The sequence below is a fragment of the Miscanthus floridulus genome, chromosome 8 (assembly GCF_019320115.1).
Source record: "Miscanthus floridulus cultivar M001 chromosome 8, ASM1932011v1, whole genome shotgun sequence".
In the NCBI taxonomy this organism is placed as follows: Eukaryota; Viridiplantae; Streptophyta; class Magnoliopsida; order Poales; family Poaceae; genus Miscanthus; species Miscanthus floridulus.
In genome coordinates this window covers 225,361,826-225,380,482 of record NC_089587.1, presented here as the reverse complement: position 1 = coordinate 225,380,482, position 18,657 = coordinate 225,361,826, and the positions used below count along the sequence as shown (strand labels likewise).

The window sequence follows — 18,657 nt, the reverse complement described above, 5'->3', positions numbered from 1 at the left end:
CGCCCGGCCCGCTCACAGTTACAGTTCTTGCTTCGTCGCCCTCGCAAGTCACTCAACGAGCCTGGACTGGATCGACCTCAGCTCCGCTCGATGATTGCGGCCGGCCGGCGGCCTTCTCTTCTCCCTGCTGCTCCCTTGCCATCCCAGCAGTGCAGGCTGCAGGGTGCAGCCTCCATTTCACTTGCCCTCGCTGCTCTCTCTCTCGTAGTAGGTTTGTGCAGTCTTCAATCTCCGGATGGACAGGGCAGGGCACTGGGCATGTTCGTCCGCTTCCTTCCTTGCTGAACCTTGCACCTGCGCCGCGCGTTCATGGCTGCAAATGGCCATTGTCTGCCTGGCGTGCCCGGCCGTACGTATATCCTGTATCCTCCTGCTCCTGCTGCATCATGCCATACACCAGTTGCCATGTGTGGCCGTGTGCACCCGATCATTTCGTGCGTTTCCAATATAATTTACAGCCTCGATGGAAGGCTTGTTCTTACATTTTCTAAGCCCAGCATGCACTTACGACGGGGAATGGGACCCAACAGAGCAGTGCATGTATACTGGTATTATGCATACTAGTTACCGTGGGCTGAGCGGTTTTGTCCGCCACTGTTTTCTTCTCTGAATGAATGCTCTGTATGTAGATTAAAAACATATAAAAGCCTGTCAGATGAGGAAGCCTTCATCAGGAGTGGACGATTATGGATGCAGCAGCCAGCAGGCAGCAGCTGCTTCTTCTCCAATCTCCATGGACCATGCTGAGTGGAGTAACGGAGTAGAGTAAGTGGGCGGCCAAGCCAACCAAAGCTGACGGGGATGCATGAGACTGAAACATCGGCACGCCTCCTCGTCAGGCACCCCATTGATGAAGCAGCAAGTAGCTAGTAGTATCAGCGAGGGGATATGGTGCACATGCAGCTAGCTGCAGCCTGCAGGCCAGGCACCATGAGCAAGAGCCTTTGGTTCGAATGGCAGAATTTTAGTCGAAACTAGTTCTGACTGAATTGTTGTGATTGAATTATTGTGAGAGAAAAACACCGTTTCGGCTGAAAAAAGAAGCCGAACGAGCCGAATAACATACATCCAGTTCAGTCCAGGTTCCATTTCACAAATCTTGCTCTTCCTTATTCAAATTCATCACTGCGTGCAGCAGTATTTCACAACTGACTGACTGTTCACCCTTTACTTCCCACTTTAAATGACAACAGCCGCACAGCACAGCGCACACTCCACAAACAAGGAAAGAGGAGGAGGAGGAAAAACCAGGCGCAGCCATTGCTGCTCGCAGTCGCAGCACGGCACGGTACACTTCCGTCCGCAGCGCAGTGCAATCTATGCTCATAAATCGGGATCGCAGGAGGCCAAGGACAGGCCTTCGTTCTTCCTTCTTCTTCTTCCGGGGCGCGCACGGGCGTTATGAGAGGGGGAGGGTGGTACGACGACGACGCACGCAGCACGCTGCCTCGGAACATCCTCTTCCTCCGGCCGCCGGCCCGTCCGGCGTGCCCTGCTGCGTCAGCCGTCCGCCGCAATCAATCTTGCCTGGGACAGCCGGCTGGCGTAGGTGGTTACCAGCTGCAGCTGCGCGCTGTCCAGGTCTTCCAGGTACGGCAGCAGTGCCGGCCCCAGCTTCAGGTATGCGTCCACCACGCACACCATCGCAGCCTGCATGCAGCGCACAGCCGTGGGTGAAAATGAGCAACACGTCATCATTTTCTTTTTTTGATTGAGGGGGCGAGCAAATGCAGATCTTTCCAGCAAATACAAGACGACTACTGCCACTACTTGGTATGTCAGTATGTGTGTGGTTCAGGTACAATGCTGCTGCAGGTAAAATGTAAAGCTACTGCAGGTCCTACCTGATGACGGCTCCTTGTTTCTTCTCTTCAGTCATGCAAATATGCTTAGGAAGCGGCATGCATAGCATGAATAGCATGGATGTGAGAGAGTAGTATCAGGATGCAGTCTGGTGCTTACATGCATGACCTCTATCTTGACTGGATCCGATCATCCGAATAAAGTTACCCCCATGCAGATGCAGGCATTCACTGAGCTCTGTTCAGCAAAGAGGGATATGGCCCGGCTAACCGAAAGGAACAGACCAAACATGTGCGGAAGAAATGCTACTGAATTTTCTGGTTCTCTGAACACATTGAATCATGCTAGACAGCAAGGCATGATTATTACAGTTTTTATTGTGGCCACTGCAGTCCATAGGCCAGTAAGAGGCTTCTTGCCCATGGACCCTTGCATGAACAGATCAAGTCGACCATTTTGTACCAACCTTTTTAAGCCGATTGGTACTGCAAGTTTTAGATGCTGCTAGTGAATTTATGGTTTTCTTCACACATTGAATGCAGAGTTTTTATTTGATGATTTTCCTTGCTAACATAGTCCAATAACCGATCTTCCAGTGCAACCTGTACATTGTGTTGCCTAAATAATTGACCTCTAATAATTCCTAGTATTTTTTAGTCTTTTATTACCTGAAGTAATTTGGAGGAGATGAAAAATAAGAACAAATTTCCCGGGGAAAAAGTGAGCCATCTTAGAGGACTGGAATATGTAAATCAAAATCAAAGCGGGGCTGGATTAACCTTGCGGACATATGGACTGCGGTTTTCGAAAGCATCCAGAAGTGCAGGAAGAAACGTTGACAAATGAGCCATGAGGTTGTCCTCTGATAATCGGATCACAAGCTGAAACAAAGAAAGAATAATGAGTATGCAATTTGGGAAATACATGCTAGCTGTATGCCTCACCAAACTCATAACACGGGTCAAAGTAGGACAATGAGCTGTACACATGCATGCGGCTAAATGCTAGTTGACTCCCAGTTCAAGCCATGAATATGTTAAAGCTAAAATTGAGGCTCATAGCACTAGTTTCCTAACTGGTTTGCAAACATGATAATCATAAAATTTACATAACGAAACTTGGTGTGCTGATTACCTTGCTCAAACTATTGATGCTTATAATAAGAATTTTCTCATCCTGGCTGGCCAACTGAGAAGCTATGGCCTACATGTTTAAATGAGAAATATAAGATTGCTTACAAAAAGGTAAACAACAGTAATAAAGGGGAAAACAACAACAAGCCGTTCAAGGCCTCTATCCATGAGATTCAGCTCAAAAGGTATCGACAGCTATAACACTAACAAAAATGCAAAAACAAGCGTACCCCAAGGCATCTCAGTGGGTCAAATTGAGTGACCACAGTTGTCAAGCAGATATGGGCCTGATTTACAACCTGCAGCGACAGTGACATGAAGGCCTCAGATGCCAACTTTATGGTTGATTGGTTGCATCAGCAAATGCGAGCTGAACCAAGCACTGCAAGTGTATTACCTTCAAGGCACCGTCTTTGGTTGCATGCAGCAGTTTAGCTATAAGAAGTTCAACACAGTTCTCCATCGCCTTTCGCTGGATGGAAAGGGCAAGGCAAAGGGTCGTTATCATGGAAAATGGTATTCAATAATGGCACATGTTAGATGTAGGAAGCAAACAAGTAGTCACTGCTAACGAGTCTCAGAAAAGCTTACGTGCTTTTCAAGAATTTCAACCAACAGAGAAAGCGCAAGCTCTCTTGTGGGCACATCTGGATCATCAAGCATCTCAAGAAGGGAAGAAGACATCGGTTGTAAATTCTGAAAACGAGTGCAAGATGAGGTGATGTCCAGCAAAATAACCAGGGGAGGAGAAATACCCCTGAAACAAAAATGATATTGAGGTGATTACAACATATGAAAAAACAACAGCCCGTCAAAATAATCTAACCTTGGTGGGCACTGAGTGTCCGCTCGTTTCAGAATCTTCTTCCAATTGACTCACTGCCTCCTATTAATAGAAAATGAAAAATCCATTACCAAGCTTTGTAAAAGAAAGCTCATAAGACACTTACAGCATGTAACTGTTGCAGAAAGAGAAGAAGCTAAATAGTAGTTATCAAACAAAACACCATCAGGTTAGTCAAAATTTTAGAGATCTGATGTATGTGCAAAGTGCTATGTTATGAGAGAGATGACTGAGAAATTGCATCTAAAAAACAGACTGGGAAATGCTTACCTCATGATCCTGGCAGTCATTCCTCATCCTCACAACTTTGTTTTTTCTGGTATTTATGTGCAGTTCACTATCATTTGGTTCATCAAATATCTTCGTACTCCGACTGTCCCTGCTTGCACTCTGAACTATGTTATCTGATATCACACTAAAGTCACTTCTTCTCGGGAGATCATTCCTTGACCTCACGGTACAAGACTTCTTGTCCATCATTTCTGTTTTGTGACCATAAGATTCATTAGATGATTCAAACTCAATCCTTTCAGTATGGTGCTCCGGGACTTCCAAAGATAAATTTGGGAGACACTGGAGTGCAGAACTGAAACAATCATCAGTCTTAACAGAACTAGATTGATATGCTGGATGCAGCGGTGATTTAGCAGATTGATATGAGGGATGCAGTGGTGACTTAGCATATTTATATGCGGAATGAAGTGGTGATTTAGCAGATCGAGGATGGAGTGGTGATTTAGAAGATCGATAAGCAGGATGCAGGGGTGATTTTGCAGATTGAGATGCAGGATGAAGTGGTGATTTAGCAGTGAAAGCATCAAAAGATGGAGCCTTTTGCTTATGTCTCTTTTGTTGCAAGAACTCTTCCAAGTCACTTTCTATTGTAGGTATTAATTGCATCATTGCCCGTCTTAGCCGCTTTTGTTCTTCCATTGACAAGGTGACCAAAAAGCTTAACATGGATTCAGGGTCATAATGAGAATAAATAGATGAGAAACCAACCACTGTAACCTCCTTCAGTTTTTTGTTTTTATCATTAAACAAAAGGGCAAGCTTTCCCAACCATGGCTTAAGGAAACTGCTGCTAGAATAGCTTTCAGAATTGACTGTGCATTTTACAAAAGAGGCATTTGCAAACTCAAGAACTGCCAGTTTTGCCTTGGGAGATTTCTGCTCATCTAGCGAACGAAGTAAGGCGGGTAAAAGAGAATCAATGGGATAACTTTCATTTGCATGTTTCAAAATTGCCAAGCACTGCTGCTTGATTGATTCCTTTGGATCATTTAACTGAGAGAAAATACGGGGCAGTGTCTTGTCGAGATAATGTTCAAAAGGCTTCTTGAAAGCTGGCATGATCTCAGCTAGTGATGAGAGAGCGGCCTGTGCCACTTTGTGATGGGAATCATCCAGATATCGACAAACAAGCCTCATAACCTTCTCAAAATTTTGTGCAACTTCCTGAGTGCTTTTTGATCCACGTTCTAGCAAACACTGCCTTAAGAAACTGAATGCATATACCTTCATCATCCAATCTGATCTTGGGTTAAGACCTAAAGAAAGTGCCTCTGTAAGAGATGAGGGCACATCCATGTTACTGACCACTTCTCCCAAAGTGAGTTGCTTCTCATGTATATCACTTTTGGTACTGGCATAAAACCAATTTGTCATCTGCTTACTCAAGAGAGGTCGACGGAAGTTAGGGGTGTAACTACCACGTGGCTCCTTAGAAACAGCACTCTTCTTATGAGTTCCTACTTTTCCACTTGATCCAGCATCAGAACTTAATTCAACAGGGTTTTCCTTTAGCAGGTTCCCTGGACCTTTCGAGTTAACTGCAGGTGGCAGGCACGTCAATTCAGAAGGATCTTCTCGTCCTTGAACTTGCTGAGTTATCGGTTCAACATTCGGCCTGCATTCAGCCTTATCTTGAACAATTGTTACAACAGCTGCATCATTCAGTGACATTTCTGAAGGTGCTTCTGTTGCAATGGGAGTGGCAGTTGGTGGGTCACAAGCCGATAAATTGACACCTGCACTGTTGCCTGAATTTATGCAATAAATTGGTCAGCAGAGCCTAATATTTCCAGTTAAACAAATTAAAAAACAAGTGTTTACAGGTAATGATAAAATTTGTTTTTTTTTTCATGACAGGTACCTGAATCATATTTCTCAGTATCTCTGTCTTTAGTTTCTACTTTTCTTAGCGTGATCTTATCCTCAAAAGAACTTCCAATAGTCAAAGTGTCATCCTTATTGCCTTCGTCTGGGCCTTTTGAGGTCATATCATCACACTGGAGGTATAGTCTGTCTGATGGTTGCAGGTCTCCAGAAGAAAATGATGTCCCAGAATCGACCTTAACAACTTTATCTATTACAGCTGGAACGAAAGAACTAGGTTGAGGCTGCCTTAATTTAACTGGAGGAAGATGCCTTTGAGGTGTCTCAGCATCTTCATCATTTATCATCTACATAAAGAAATGTAGTTACATGATCAGATGATTAGTATGTCTAATAAATTTCCTCAACGCAAGATAAGTTTAAGGAAATACTTTCTGTCTGGATGGTTCAAAAGATGAGTACAGCTGATGTGAACGGTCAGGCCAAATCCTTGAGAACATCCTGTAGCATGCCCTTGCGCTTGATCGGACCTTGAAATTGGAAAAGAGCAGAATAAATCAGAGGACTTTTGACTTCCACAACGAAAAGACAAGAAGTTGAGGACTGCAACAACTATAGATTCTTCACAGGCATCTTTCAGTTGACAATCTCCACATAACCCATGACTAACCAAAAAAAGGACAAACTGACTAATGTGATGGATAAGTCTCTGTGTTGGCTGGTCTTTGTGGGGCTGCATCTAGGACAACATATAGGACTAGCATCTAGGATTATCTAGGACAGCATCTAGGACTAGCATCTAGGACAGATCTAGGACATCACCTTAGCATCTAGGACTAGCATCTTGACATATGCTTGGCATCTTGGCATATGTTTGGCATCTTGGCATATGCTTGGTATTTTGGCATATGCTTGGCTGGCTAGCAGCTTATAAATATGTATCCCCAACCCTTCAGGTTGGCATGACATTTGTGTGAGAAATAAACCAGAAAATTACCCCAACTCCTAGTGTTATCCTCTCTCGATGAGAGTAAGAATTCTGCTACTACCAAGAGTAAGAATTCAGCGACTAACAACTGATATCGGAGTCGTACTATCCTATAGCCTGAGTCTCATCTCCTTTCCCAGCCGCGCAACAGCCCTAGCTGGGAGCAGCAGCAGCTCCGGCCGCTCCTGCTCACTCCTCTCCCTCTGCGCAAGCAACCCTCTCCCCACGCAGCAGCCCCCCGGTAGCGCGTCATGTCCGCAGGGCAGTCTCAGCGCTCAGTCGCCTCGAGCACGCGGCGTCGGCAGGAGGCCGAACTTGCCGCGGCAGAGGAACGCGAGCGAGCGACGGCAGAGACCGCTGCGACGGCGGCAAGGGCGTCGAGGCTGGCAGCGGCGGAGCTGGCAGCAGCCAGAGCGGAGGCGGAAGCAGCAACGGCGGCGGATGCAGCGCGTGCGGCGACAACAGAGGTCGAGGCTCTGCGCGGCAGCATCAGCAACTCTGTTTCCGCTGACGACAGCGCCGATGCGGACCTCGAGCTGCTGGCGAGGGAGGCAGCGCGAGCGCGGGCGGCGCAGTGGGCAGCCGCGCACGCCCACGAGCGCGGCGGCAGCCCAGACAGGCGCGGACGCGCCGACGGCGCTTCTGGAGGAGGCGCGCACGGTGGTGGCGCTCCAGGAGGAGGCGCGCACGGCAACGGTGGTGGACGGGTCGATGGAGAGCGCGGCCTTCACAGGCAGCGTGGCTCTCTCTCCCCGGATCGGTACCGTGGTTACCACGGGCTCCAGGCTGTTATCAGGGACGTCGACCCTGGCGGTGGGTGGCCTACCCTCACTAAGACCAACTACGTCGAGTGGGTTGCGGTGATGAGGGTAAAGCTCCAGGTGCGGCACATGTGGGAGGCAGTCCGGTACGGCGACGTTGACTACGACCAGGATCGACGGACGATGGATGCCCTCATCACTGCAGTCCCGTCCAAGATGCAGTTCTCGCTTACCAACAAGCGGACTGCCAAGGAGGCTTGGGACGCCATCGCTGCGGCATGCATCGGCAGCGACCGCGCCCGTAAGTCCACACTGCAGGTACTTCGCAAGGAGTGGGAGAACCTGGCCTTCAAGCCAGGTGAGGACGTTGATGACTTTGCTCTCCGTCTCAACACTCTGTTGCAGAAGATGGTACAGTTTGGCGATGACACCTACGGCGAGGAGAGAGCTGTCGAAAAGCTCTTCCGCTGCGTCCCCGAGAAGTACAAGCAGATGGCTCGCTCGATCGAGTCCCTGCTGGATCTCTCCACGATGTCGATCGAGGAGGCGATAGGTCGCCTCAAGGTTGTCGACGGCGATGAGCCACAGTCTCTCTCGGGGTCCATCACCACTAGCGGGAAGCTACTTCTCACTCGAGAGCAGTGGGCTGCCTGCCAAGGTGACTATAAGAAGGGGGAGCCTTCTTCCACGACAGGCGGCCGCAAGCGTGGCAAGCCGCGCACGGCGCACAGAGACGCCCAGGCCGGGGCGCGAGGACGTGCCGAGGGGGATGCCCGTGGAGGCGCCGCCGGCAAGCACAAGCCGGCACGAGACGACACCTGCCGCAACTGCTGCCAGCTTGGCCATTGGGCCAAGGACTGTCGACAGCCACGACGTGGCCAGGCCCACGTCACACAGGCGGAGGAGGAGCCGGCTCTGTTCATGGCACATGCAAGCATCGAGCTACCTCCAGCGGCACCGGCCGCAGCGGCTCTCCTCCACCTTGACGAGCCAAAAGCACACGCCCTCCTCAGCGACGGCTCCGACAACGACAAGACTGACGGGTGGTGCCTCGACACCGGCGCCACCCATCACATGACCGGTCGACGGGAGTTCTTCACCGAGCTTGACTCTAGCGTCCGAGGCTCCGTCAAGTTTGGGGATGCCTCTGGCGTGGAGATCAAGGGCGTCGGCTCCGTCATCTTCACCACCGTGTCTGGTGAGCACAGGCTGCTCACCGAAGTCTACTACATCCCCGCGTTGAGGAACTCCATCATCAGCTTAGGACAGCTAGATGAGAACGGTTCGCGCGTGGTGGTTGATGATGGAGTCATGAGGATTTGGGATCGCCGTCGCCGCCTTCTTGCCAAGGTATCCAAAAGCGCAAATCGACTCTACGTACTTAACGTTCAGGTGGCACAACCCCTCTGTCTCGCTGCTCGTCGGGATGACGAGGCGTGGCAGTGGCATGAGCACTTCGGGCACCTTCACTTCGAGGCCCTGAAGCGGCTCAGTGCCACGAAGATGGTGCGAGGCCTGCCGTGCCTCGACCATGTGGAGCAGCTCTGCGACGTCTGCGTGTTGACGAAGCAGAGGTGACTCCCCTTTCCCCAGCGGGCGAGCTTTCGAGCCAAGGAGAGGCTCGAGCTTGTGCATGGGACTTGTGTGGCCCGGTGACACCGGCCACACCGGGAGGACGACGCTACTTCCTGCTGCTTGTCGACGACCTCTCCCGCTACATGTGGGTGATGGTCCTCGGTAGCAAGAGACAGGCTGCGGATGCCATCAGGCGCTCGCATGCTGCTGCGGAGGCGGAGTGCGGCCGCAAGCTGCGCGTGCTGCGCACCGACAACGACGACTGAATTCGCGTCGTACTGCGCTTATGGGAGCATTCAGCGCCACTACTCCGCGTCGTACAGCCCGCAGCAGAACGGCGTCGTCGAGCGGCGCAACCAGACGGTTGTGGAGATGGCTCGGGCCCTTCTTAAGCAGAGGGGGATGCCGGCTGTCTTCTGGGGAGAGGCGGTGGTGTCGGCCGTCTACATCCTCAATCGCTCGTCTACCAAGGCGCTCGACGGCAGAACGCCGTACGAGGCTTGGCATAGGCGCAAGCCGACGGTCTCCCACTTGCGGGTCTTCGGCTGCCTCGCGTTCGCCAAGGAGCTTGGCCACATCAGCAAGCTCGACGACAGGAGCACTCCGGGAGTGTTCATCGGCTACGCGGAGGGCTCGAAGGCCTACCTCATTCTCGACCCGAAGACACAGCGTGTGCGCACGGCGCGCGACGTTGTGTTCGACGAAGGGCGAGGATAGGCGTGGGACAAGGCGGTGGACGACGGCTCGGCTCTGACGTACGACGACTTCACTGTCAAGTACGTCCACTTCGAGGGAGCTGGGGGAGTAGGCAGCTCCTCTTTGACGAGCGCGTCTACCCCAGTCCCCGAGCCTCCACCGACCCTAGTGCCTGCTACTCCGACAGCACCACGCTCTCCAGCCAGAATCTCGGCTGCGATGAGTTCTTCGTCGGCTCCACCACAGCCGGCACCGCCACGCACTCCAGCACCGATAGGCACCTCTCCGGGCACGTCTACTCCAACACCAGCTCGTGTCGAGAACAGCCCGGTTGAGCTCGCTACTCCGCTCTCTCATGACGAGAAGCGCATCGACGCGCACCACGACGACGAGCCGTTGCGGTACCGTACGATGGAGAACCTTCTCGGTGACCAGCCGGTGCCGGGACTGGTGCCTCACGACCTGGAGGTGTAGTTGCACCTTGCGTGTGACGACGGCGAGCCTCGGTCGTTTGCAGAGGCCGAGAGACACGCGGCATGGCGCGCCGCGATGCAATTGGAGATAGATGCGGTTGAGAAGAACCGCACCTGGGAGCTTGCTGACCTTCCTCGTGGTCACCACGCGATCACCCTTAAGTGGGTGTACAAGCTGAAGAGGGATGAAGCCGGCGCCATCGTCAAGCACAAGGCTCACTTGGTGGCACGAGGTTTCGTGCAGCAGGAGGGGGTCGACTTTAAGACGCCTTTGCTCCCATGGCACGGATGGAGTCCATGCGACTCCTCCTTGCGCTAGCTGCCCAGGAGGGCTGGCGTGTTCATCACATGGACGTCAAGTCAGCGTTCCTTAACGGCGACTTGAAGAAGGAGGTCTACGTGCACCAGCCGCCGAGACTTGCGATCCCCGACAAGGAGGGCAAGGTGCTCCGCCTGCGCAAGGCCCTCTATAACTTGCGGCAGGCACCGAGGGCGTGGAATGCCAAGTTGGATTCCACGCTAAAGGGGGTGGGCTTCGAGCAAAACCCGCACGAGGCAGCCATCTACCGACGGGGCAGTGGAGGAAATGCTCTACTGGTGGGTGTCTACGTCGACGACTTGGTGATCACCGGCACCAAGGATGCGGAGGTGGCGGCATTCAAGGAAGAGATGAAGGCCACTTTCCAGATGAGTGACCTTGGGCCTCTCTCCTTCTACCTGGGAATCGAGGTGTACCAGGATGATTCTGGGATCACGCTTTGACAGACCGCCTACGCCAAGCGCGTCGTTGAGCTAGCTGGGCTCACCGACTGCAACCCAGCTCTCACTCCGATGGAGGAGAGGCTAAAGCTGAGCCGCGACAGCACGACGGAGGAGGTGGACGCTACGCAGTACCGGCGTCTTGTGGGGAGCCTTTGCTACCTCGCCCACACACGGCCGGACTTGGCATTCTCCGTCGGCTACGTTAGTCGGTTCATGCAGCGACCGATGATGGAGCACCAGTAGGCTGTGAAGAGGATCATCCGCTACGTTGCAGGGACTCTCGACCACGGCCTCTACTACCCTAGGTGCCCTGGGGCGGCACAATTCGTCGGGTACAGCGACAGCGACCACGCCGGTGACGTCGACACCAGCAAGAGCACGAGCGGGATCCTCTTCCTCCTCGACAAGTGCCTCGTTAGCTGGCAGTCGGTCAAGCAGCAGGTGGTGGCCCTATCCAGCTGCGAGGCCGAGTACGTAGCGGCCTCCACCGCTTCGACTCAGGCGCTCTGGCTCGCTCGACTGCTTGGTGATCTACTCGACAGAGACACTAGAGCGGTGGAGCTTAGGATGGACAGCAAGTCCGCTCTGGCCCTGGCAAAGAACCACGTTTTCCATGAACGGAGTAAGCACATCCGGGTGAGGTACCACTTCATCCGAGGCTGTTTGGAGGAAGGGAGCATCAAGGCGAGCTACATCAACACCAAGGAACAGCTTGCGGACTTGCTTACCAAGCCTCTTGGGATGATCAAGTTCCTTGAGAACAGCACCTTACCAAGCCTCTGCTCCAGAACCGGGATGGTTCAACTTTCCCACAAGACAACGCACAAGACTTAGGGAGAGAATGATGGATAAGTCTATATGTTGGCTGGTCTTTGTGGGGCTGCATCTAGGACAGCATCTAGGACTAGCATCTAGGACTATCTAGGACAGCATCTAGGACTAACATCTAGGACAGCATCTAGGACTAGCACCTTGGCATATGCTTGGCTGGCTAGCAGCCTATAAATATGTATCCTCAACCCCTCAGGTTGACATGGCATTTGTGTGAGAAATAAACTAGAAAATTACCCCAACTCCTAGTGTCATCCTCTCTCGATGAGAGTAAAAATTCTGCTACTACCAAGAGTAAGAATTCAGCGACTAACATAATGCACTGTTTTATTTTTTGAGGGGAACAAATGAACTAATTTTAGACAAGACTTCTCTCTTAAGACTTTAAGAGTGGTCAAAGATCTGCATCTTAGAAGAAACTATAACAGTCCAGGTTTTCCTTTTGCCCCACATAGAGCGTATATTGATAATAATTCAGGGGTACTCAGCCTTGACAATCAATGGGCTAGTCAACTTTATGTTTTAATTATGTTTCAAAAAGAAAAACTTTATGTTTTAATGAATCTACGTGGTGATACCTAAAGAAAGTCTTTTAAAAGAAAACACTAAAATGTGCTCCAAATTTATAGGAGGAACAGATGACCCTGTGGAATCCCAATCGAACTTCTAACCAGCATTCCTCTCAGGAAATGACAAGAAATGGAGAATGAATGAATGACGCAATGTAAATACCTCACTAGTTGAATCTGCTATACAGCATTTTATAAGGTCTTCGTACAGGTCAGCTGATCTCTGTATTTCTGGAGTATCAACCCAGTACTCTAACATTAGTATTGCGTATTCGCAACACCTGCAATTGGGGAAAACCTTTGTAAGCTCCCATCAAGTATTATCTGTCACAATACCATATCGGTGCTTCTCATACCTGGCACGAAGAACAGCACTTTTATCATTCTTTGCAAATTCAATAATCCTTGGTAGTATACGAGCTACCTTGCAGTTCCTTAACATCTGTGCATAGAGAGCAAGAATCAAACAACATGAAATCAAAATGGCCAGAGCTAGCGCTTGAGCATGTATACCTCTTTTATACAGTTATCAGCAGACTCAGCAATTACAAGGATGGTGATCACGACATTCTTAAGAAGGACCTGTGGTTTTAAGTAAAAACAAGGTCGATTCAGATACATCAGACTGAGACCGATAGCTGTTACTGTTAGCAGTGGATGCATAGAGAAAGAAAGCAACACCATACCGGAATAAGCAGCTCTGCATATGGTTCAAAGTCGCGTAGTAACTCTTTCGATAGGAAGTTTAGTAAATGGCATGCCTATTAGTATCCAAAATACAAAAATGCATTTCAGCGAGTGCCCAAAAAGGACAAAATATGGCATGTTCTATTTAGTAGGATATTTGACAGCCACACATGATGTCTGTTTTCGGGTCAAACAAATCTAACAAAGCACTACCATCGCAATTTTGTTGATTTGCAGATCAGGTTACAGTACATGTAACTATGTAGGCAGAATTCTCTTTCCTAACAACGAAAGAAAGTTGTGTGGCAAACATGAAATGAAACTATGAGTGACTGAACCTGTTTTACAACGCTCGATCTCCTATCCAGAAGCTGAGTTATTAGAGGGGTCACGAGCTGTTTTAGGAGCATGGGGAAGGCTGAATAGTCCGCAGCACCTGGCACAAAGATGAAATAGAAAAGGCCCTCAGAATAAATTCTACACTTCTTCAACTGAGAAATATAAATATTTATGTGTACAGTAAAGCCAACATAAAAAAAGCATTCAGGAACCTCCAAGCACTAAACCCTCCACTCTTTGCATTGCAGTTATCCGGATTGACCACTCATTATCTGGCTGCAAAGTAGATACTGCTTTTTCTATCTCCCTTAGTAGGTCCTTCTCAGAGAAAACCTTTATAGGTTCGACTAATTTTCTTGTAATATCTCCTTCTCCTGCAACAAAAAGGGATGACAGATTATATCCCAATGATAAGGATCTGGTATGGTAAGATAGAAAAGCAACTACATAAGTGCACCAGTACCCTACATTTGGGGTACATGACCAGCAAATTCGCTCCATCTTACATATTCAGTAACGACGTTAGGTTCGGCTATTGGAAGTATTATCATCAGGTTTTTCTGCACTTTAGTACTACTATGAGTATAATATTATATCATGGATTTACTAAAAAAAGATATGTGAGAATGAATTAATTTACTAATTTCTGACGTATGAATCCATACAAGGCTCTTGTTAGACATAGAAATATATTAAAATATTTCACTCTTCTCTTTAATGAAATTAGATATTTCACACTCCATAGATCATAGCCTGAAAACCTGAACGCAAGCCCAATGTACCTGCAAGAAGTGAGATGTCTCTTGTGCTCATCTTGTCTTTGGAATTTTTTCTTGCTTGACTGGTACCAGAAGATTCCATTTCGATTGTCGTATAGTGAACGTGTTGGTCATCTGGCATGCAGGAATTTGGCTCTGTGTTTTCCGTTCTTGCATTCATCTCCTTCATCTGCAACATGAAACAAAACAGCAATTCTTATGGTTCTCCAAAATCACCGTGGACCGTCCATTTAGCTAGACATATTAAACACAACTTAATTCAATACTCACGGTAACAAATGTTTTCTGGAACTTATGACAAGTACCTCTATTATACTTCAGTCTTTTCTTTACTATATGAATATGACCAATAATAATCCTCTTTTGAGATTTGGAACATAAAGTATTTTTTTTTAAAAAGTAGTTAAATCTTAATATAAGGACAGTGTGAGACGACACATGAAGATTTCTGAACCAAATAAATTGCATGAGGTGCTATTTATACACTGTACATAAATACTATCATCATAAATAATGGTCCACCGCAAATTCGTTTTATTTTCTAATCCTGGGTTATGGCAACTTCATAAAGTTTGTGCTGATTCAAAACAATTAATTTTTTAGATAATGGAATTAAGGTTCCGGCTTCACAAAACCATTAATATTAACTGAAAACCCCACGGCTACAAACGTAACTAACTAATAGCTACAGGAATAATTTCGGAGCACCAACACTAGTACGATCGACTCCAAGGAGCGAACAGAATCGAAAGCCGCGGCCCGCGATACCTCCATGAGCAGGAGGAGGTACCTCCTCGCGGCCTCCCGCACGGCCGCGTGTCCGTCGCCGAGGCGCGCGACGACCAGCGGCGCGAGCCCATCGGCATGGCGGCGCATCGAGCCCCCTACGCCTGCAGCGCAGAGCGCCTCGAGCGCCTCGCGCGCGGCCCCGGCATCGCCGCCGCCGCCAGGGCGGAGGAGGCCAGCGCAGCACTCGGCGAGCGCGGCCGCGCCGGCGTCGTCGAGCTCCAGCTCCTCCTCCGCCCCCGGCGCCGGCGCCAGCTCCCGCAGTCGCGCCACCGCGGCGGACATTGCCATCTCACCCGCCGGCGGGAGGGCCTTGTTGGGGGTGTGGAGCGGAGGTGATCGAAGCGAGGGAGGGGAAGGGGAGGAAGCGAGGTACGGTGTGGCCGTGTGGGAGTTTGGAGGGCGGCGGTTTTATAGGCGCGCGTTTAGCGGTTTGGAAATGGCTTTATTTTGGCTAGGATTAGTTAATCGGAAATGCTACGACGCGTAAGACCGACCCGCCGGATGTGCGTCACACTATCGTTCACGACTTCACCACCAATCGCGCCTCGTCTTATCCGCCCACTTGATATCGCTTCATTTCATCCGCTTCACCTGTACTCGCACTTCACCTGCTCCGCTCGCTGCCCCGCAGTCGCTCTCTTCCGTAATCGCACTCCGCCCGTTCCTTCGCCCTCGCTCTCTCATGCACTCGCTCTCCACGCCGCTTTTGTGCCCACTCTTCACGCCATAGCCGCGTGAGCTCCCTCAGTCCCTCGCCCCTCCGCACGTGAGCTCGCTGCGCGCCCGTTCGCACGTCCTCCCTTCCTCCCTCAGTCCCTCACCCCCATGACCTCCATGCACCTTTCACTCTCTCTACGACCCGGCTCCCGCACCCCATCGGAGACGAGGACGACGACGGCGGCTCCGACGAGGTAGGTTGCGGAGGGATCTGGATCTAAGGCCTTGCTCCTCATCCTCTGGATCTAGATTTGAGCCCTCCTCCCTCCACTTCCTCTGGAGCCCTCCTCCTCCTCCTTCTCTAGATCTAAGGGATGTGGTGGTGGCTAGGGTTCCGGCGAGCTCTGGGGGGGTCAGATATCGCCGTGTTGTAATGATTTTTTTAGATGTTGCAACAGATGATTTCGAATGTTGCAATAGTTTTTTTTGTTGTTGCAACAAATGTTTTTACGATGTTGCAGTATGTTTCAGTTGCTTCAGTCTCATGTTGCAGTAGTTGTTCTATGTTGTTGCAAGTGTTTTTATTTCGAGCGTTGTTTCATATGCTTTACACCAGTGTTGCAATAATATGTTCCAAATGTTTTAGCTTCTTCAACCTATTTGTTAGAGCAGTTTGTTCGGTGTTGTTGCAATAATATGTTTCAAATATTTCAGTTCCTTCAATCTATTGTTGTAGCGGTTTGTTCCGTGTTGTTGCAATAATATGTTTATGGTGTTTCAACTGCTTCAGCCTAATGTTTTCAACTGTTGTTCCTTTGTTGTTGCAATAATATGTTCATGGTGTTTCAATTGCTTTATCCTAATGTTGCAGCTGTTGTTCCTTGTTGTTGCAATATATATGTTTACGGTGTTTCAGCTGCTGTAGCCTAATGTTGCAGTAGTTGTTTTTGTGTTGTTACACGTGTTTTATTCTAGCTTTCTATGTTGTTCGGCCGAGGAGAGGCCGGACGGGGGCGCATGGTTCGCTGGGGCCTAGCGAGCGGAGGTGTTGTGGCCGGCGGACGCAGGGTGCTGTGGCCGTGGGGACGCTAGGCATGCAGCACGCTCGTCGCGGGCGTGGGGCGGACACGACAGGTTGCATGGGCGATCTAGGGGCGTGCGGACTCACACGACACAGAGACTAGCGAGGCTCTTCGTAGATGAAGATGCAGCAGCGGTAGTTTACGTGGGCACGCAATCTTAGGGCGGCGACGGCGGTCCATGCTGCTGCCCCGGCCTCATACCATCATCAACGGGTCCGCTCCTTGCGCGCGTCGCGAGAGGGGGACATGCTAGTAGCGTGTAGTGCAGAACTAGGAAGGAAGAACACGCGCTGGGGAAGTGTGTAACACCCTCTGTGTTACGTCCTAAACCAACTACTAAATCATGTCATGAGCATCATATTTATGTAATAATGCATGCGATAGAAGGTGTTGATAATTTTTTGTAGCCTAAAATAATCAATAAAAATGTTAAATCAATGTTGGTGCAATAACTCATGTATATCAAGTAGGGTTTAAAACTAATTTTTATTAAGCAAAAATACTATAGAACATGTGTGTGATAGTTAAATAAAATTGGAAGTGCGAACTTTGTAGATAACAATAAAATACTTGATGTTGAAAAATAATATTGCTTAGTAATATTTTCAATAGCTTAGAAATACAATTTGAAATAGAGTTCAACTCAAAAAACTTAGAAAATTTCAAGCTTGTGTATAGCTGGACATTGCCAAGTTTAGCAATTTATTTAGAGAGATTGGGTTAGAGGATTATGCGGTGTTTTAGATTGGCTGAGTAGCCTCATGTATCAGTTTGATCGTGGTGAAGTCGGTTTCGGTTTAGAGGCAATGGTTTAGTGGTAGTCGCTGCATTAAAATCCATGCACAACACGTTCTCGGGCTAGCCCTCTGGGCTGGGCGCGGGGGCGAGCCGTCGCGGCGTTGGTGCGCTATGTGGGCGCACGCGCGCTGCCGAGCTTGGCCGGCCTGGTCGCCCGCGCTGTGGCGTTGGCCGGCTTTGGCCCGACTGATCGCCGTTGCTGCTGCCACGCTGCAGTGCTCTGTGTCGCTGCCGCTGTCGCCACTACGGCGCTGCTACGCTGCTCTCTCTCTCTCCCTCCCTCCCTTCAACGTAGCCTGCGCTATTCGCCACGCGCATTGCTGTGTTGCTGTGCCATGGCCTTAGGGTAGTGCCGGTGCTGCTGCTGCTGCCTCCACGCTCGCGCCGCGTCGACGCCGCTGCCACTACCGTCGCATCACCACGCTACGTGCCTGCCGCTACACCGCGCTACATCATTGGCCCGCTTTGATACCATGTGCATGAGGTCGTGTCGCCGTTGCCTTGTCATTTTATGGCACTATGGCACATGGATCACGTCGGCAGCTAGCGCGTGGGCATCGGCTGTGCACCAGGCTAGGCTTGGCCACCACTGCTCCGCGCCGTGTGCACATACTGCCAAGTCACGCACAGGATTGCACTTTGCCTTCTCTATCACCTTGCCTCGCCCTATAGCGCGTGTTCGCAGCCGCTTACCTAACCTACCCCACTCCTGCTCATGCCACCTCCTACCACATCGTGACGTCGTGCTGCAGTGTACGCATGGCCGCATAGGTACCCCAAGGGCTTCACCAAGCATTAAACACGTTTCCCTACCTACGCTCTGCCCTCCCTATGTGCCCATTTATTGAGACCGCTGCGTCAACAAGACTCATCGCAAGCCATCACCACCATCATGGATAACAGGCCGACATCCCCTCTCGCAAAGGATTCAAAATTCACGTGCCTCAGTTCATTAGAGCTCGATTTGTCGCAC

The 18,657-nt window shown here is 50.1% G+C and overlaps 1 protein-coding gene and 1 pseudogene across 2 annotated transcripts; both read right to left on the bottom strand.

Annotated features, from left to right (window-relative positions):
* Positions 1–1,088: 1,088 nt before the first annotated feature.
* On the bottom strand, positions 1,089–15,547 carry LOC136478351 (CLIP-associated protein-like). Of its 2 annotated transcripts, XM_066476777.1 has the most exons (18): positions 15,127–15,546; positions 14,362–14,527; positions 13,792–13,953; positions 13,579–13,676; positions 13,240–13,314; positions 13,067–13,135; positions 12,910–12,995; positions 12,717–12,834; positions 6,330–6,428; positions 5,936–6,245; positions 4,051–5,822; positions 3,763–3,822; positions 3,528–3,632; positions 3,334–3,408; positions 3,167–3,235; positions 2,938–3,006; positions 2,583–2,684; positions 1,089–1,650 (listed from the first exon to the last, which is right to left on the bottom strand). In XM_066476777.1, the coding sequence occupies exons 1-18, from the start codon at positions 15,433–15,435 to the stop codon at positions 1,501–1,503; spliced, it is 3,894 nt and encodes a 1,297-aa protein (XP_066332874.1). In that variant the 5' UTR covers positions 15,436–15,546; the 3' UTR covers positions 1,089–1,500. The 2 variants fall into 2 exon arrangements, 1 of the variants encoding a protein (XP_066332874.1); XR_010764248.1 differs by lacking the exons at positions 1,089–1,650; positions 2,583–2,684; positions 2,938–3,006; positions 3,167–3,235 and having other exon boundaries at positions 3,528–3,693; positions 15,127–15,547.
* On the bottom strand, positions 6,535–8,976 carry LOC136475544 (uncharacterized; annotated as a pseudogene).
* Positions 15,548–18,657: the final 3,110 nt, after the last annotated feature.

What these genes read in the sequence shown, in the direction of transcription:
- LOC136478351 (XM_066476777.1), bottom strand. Translation starts at nt 15,435, where the DNA reads ATGGCAATGTCCGCCGCGGTGGCGCGACTGCGGGAGCTGGCGCCGGCG. An exon ending in ATGCAGAGCTGCTTATTCCG is followed by an intron (nt 13,136 to 13,239) that starts GTATGGTGTTGC and finishes TTAAAACCACAG; the next exon opens with GTCCTTCTTAAGAATGTCGT. An exon ending in TAGCAGATTCAACTAGTGAG is followed by an intron (nt 6,429 to 12,716) that starts GTATTTACATTG and finishes TCCAATTTCAAG; the next exon opens with GTCCGATCAAGCGCAAGGGC.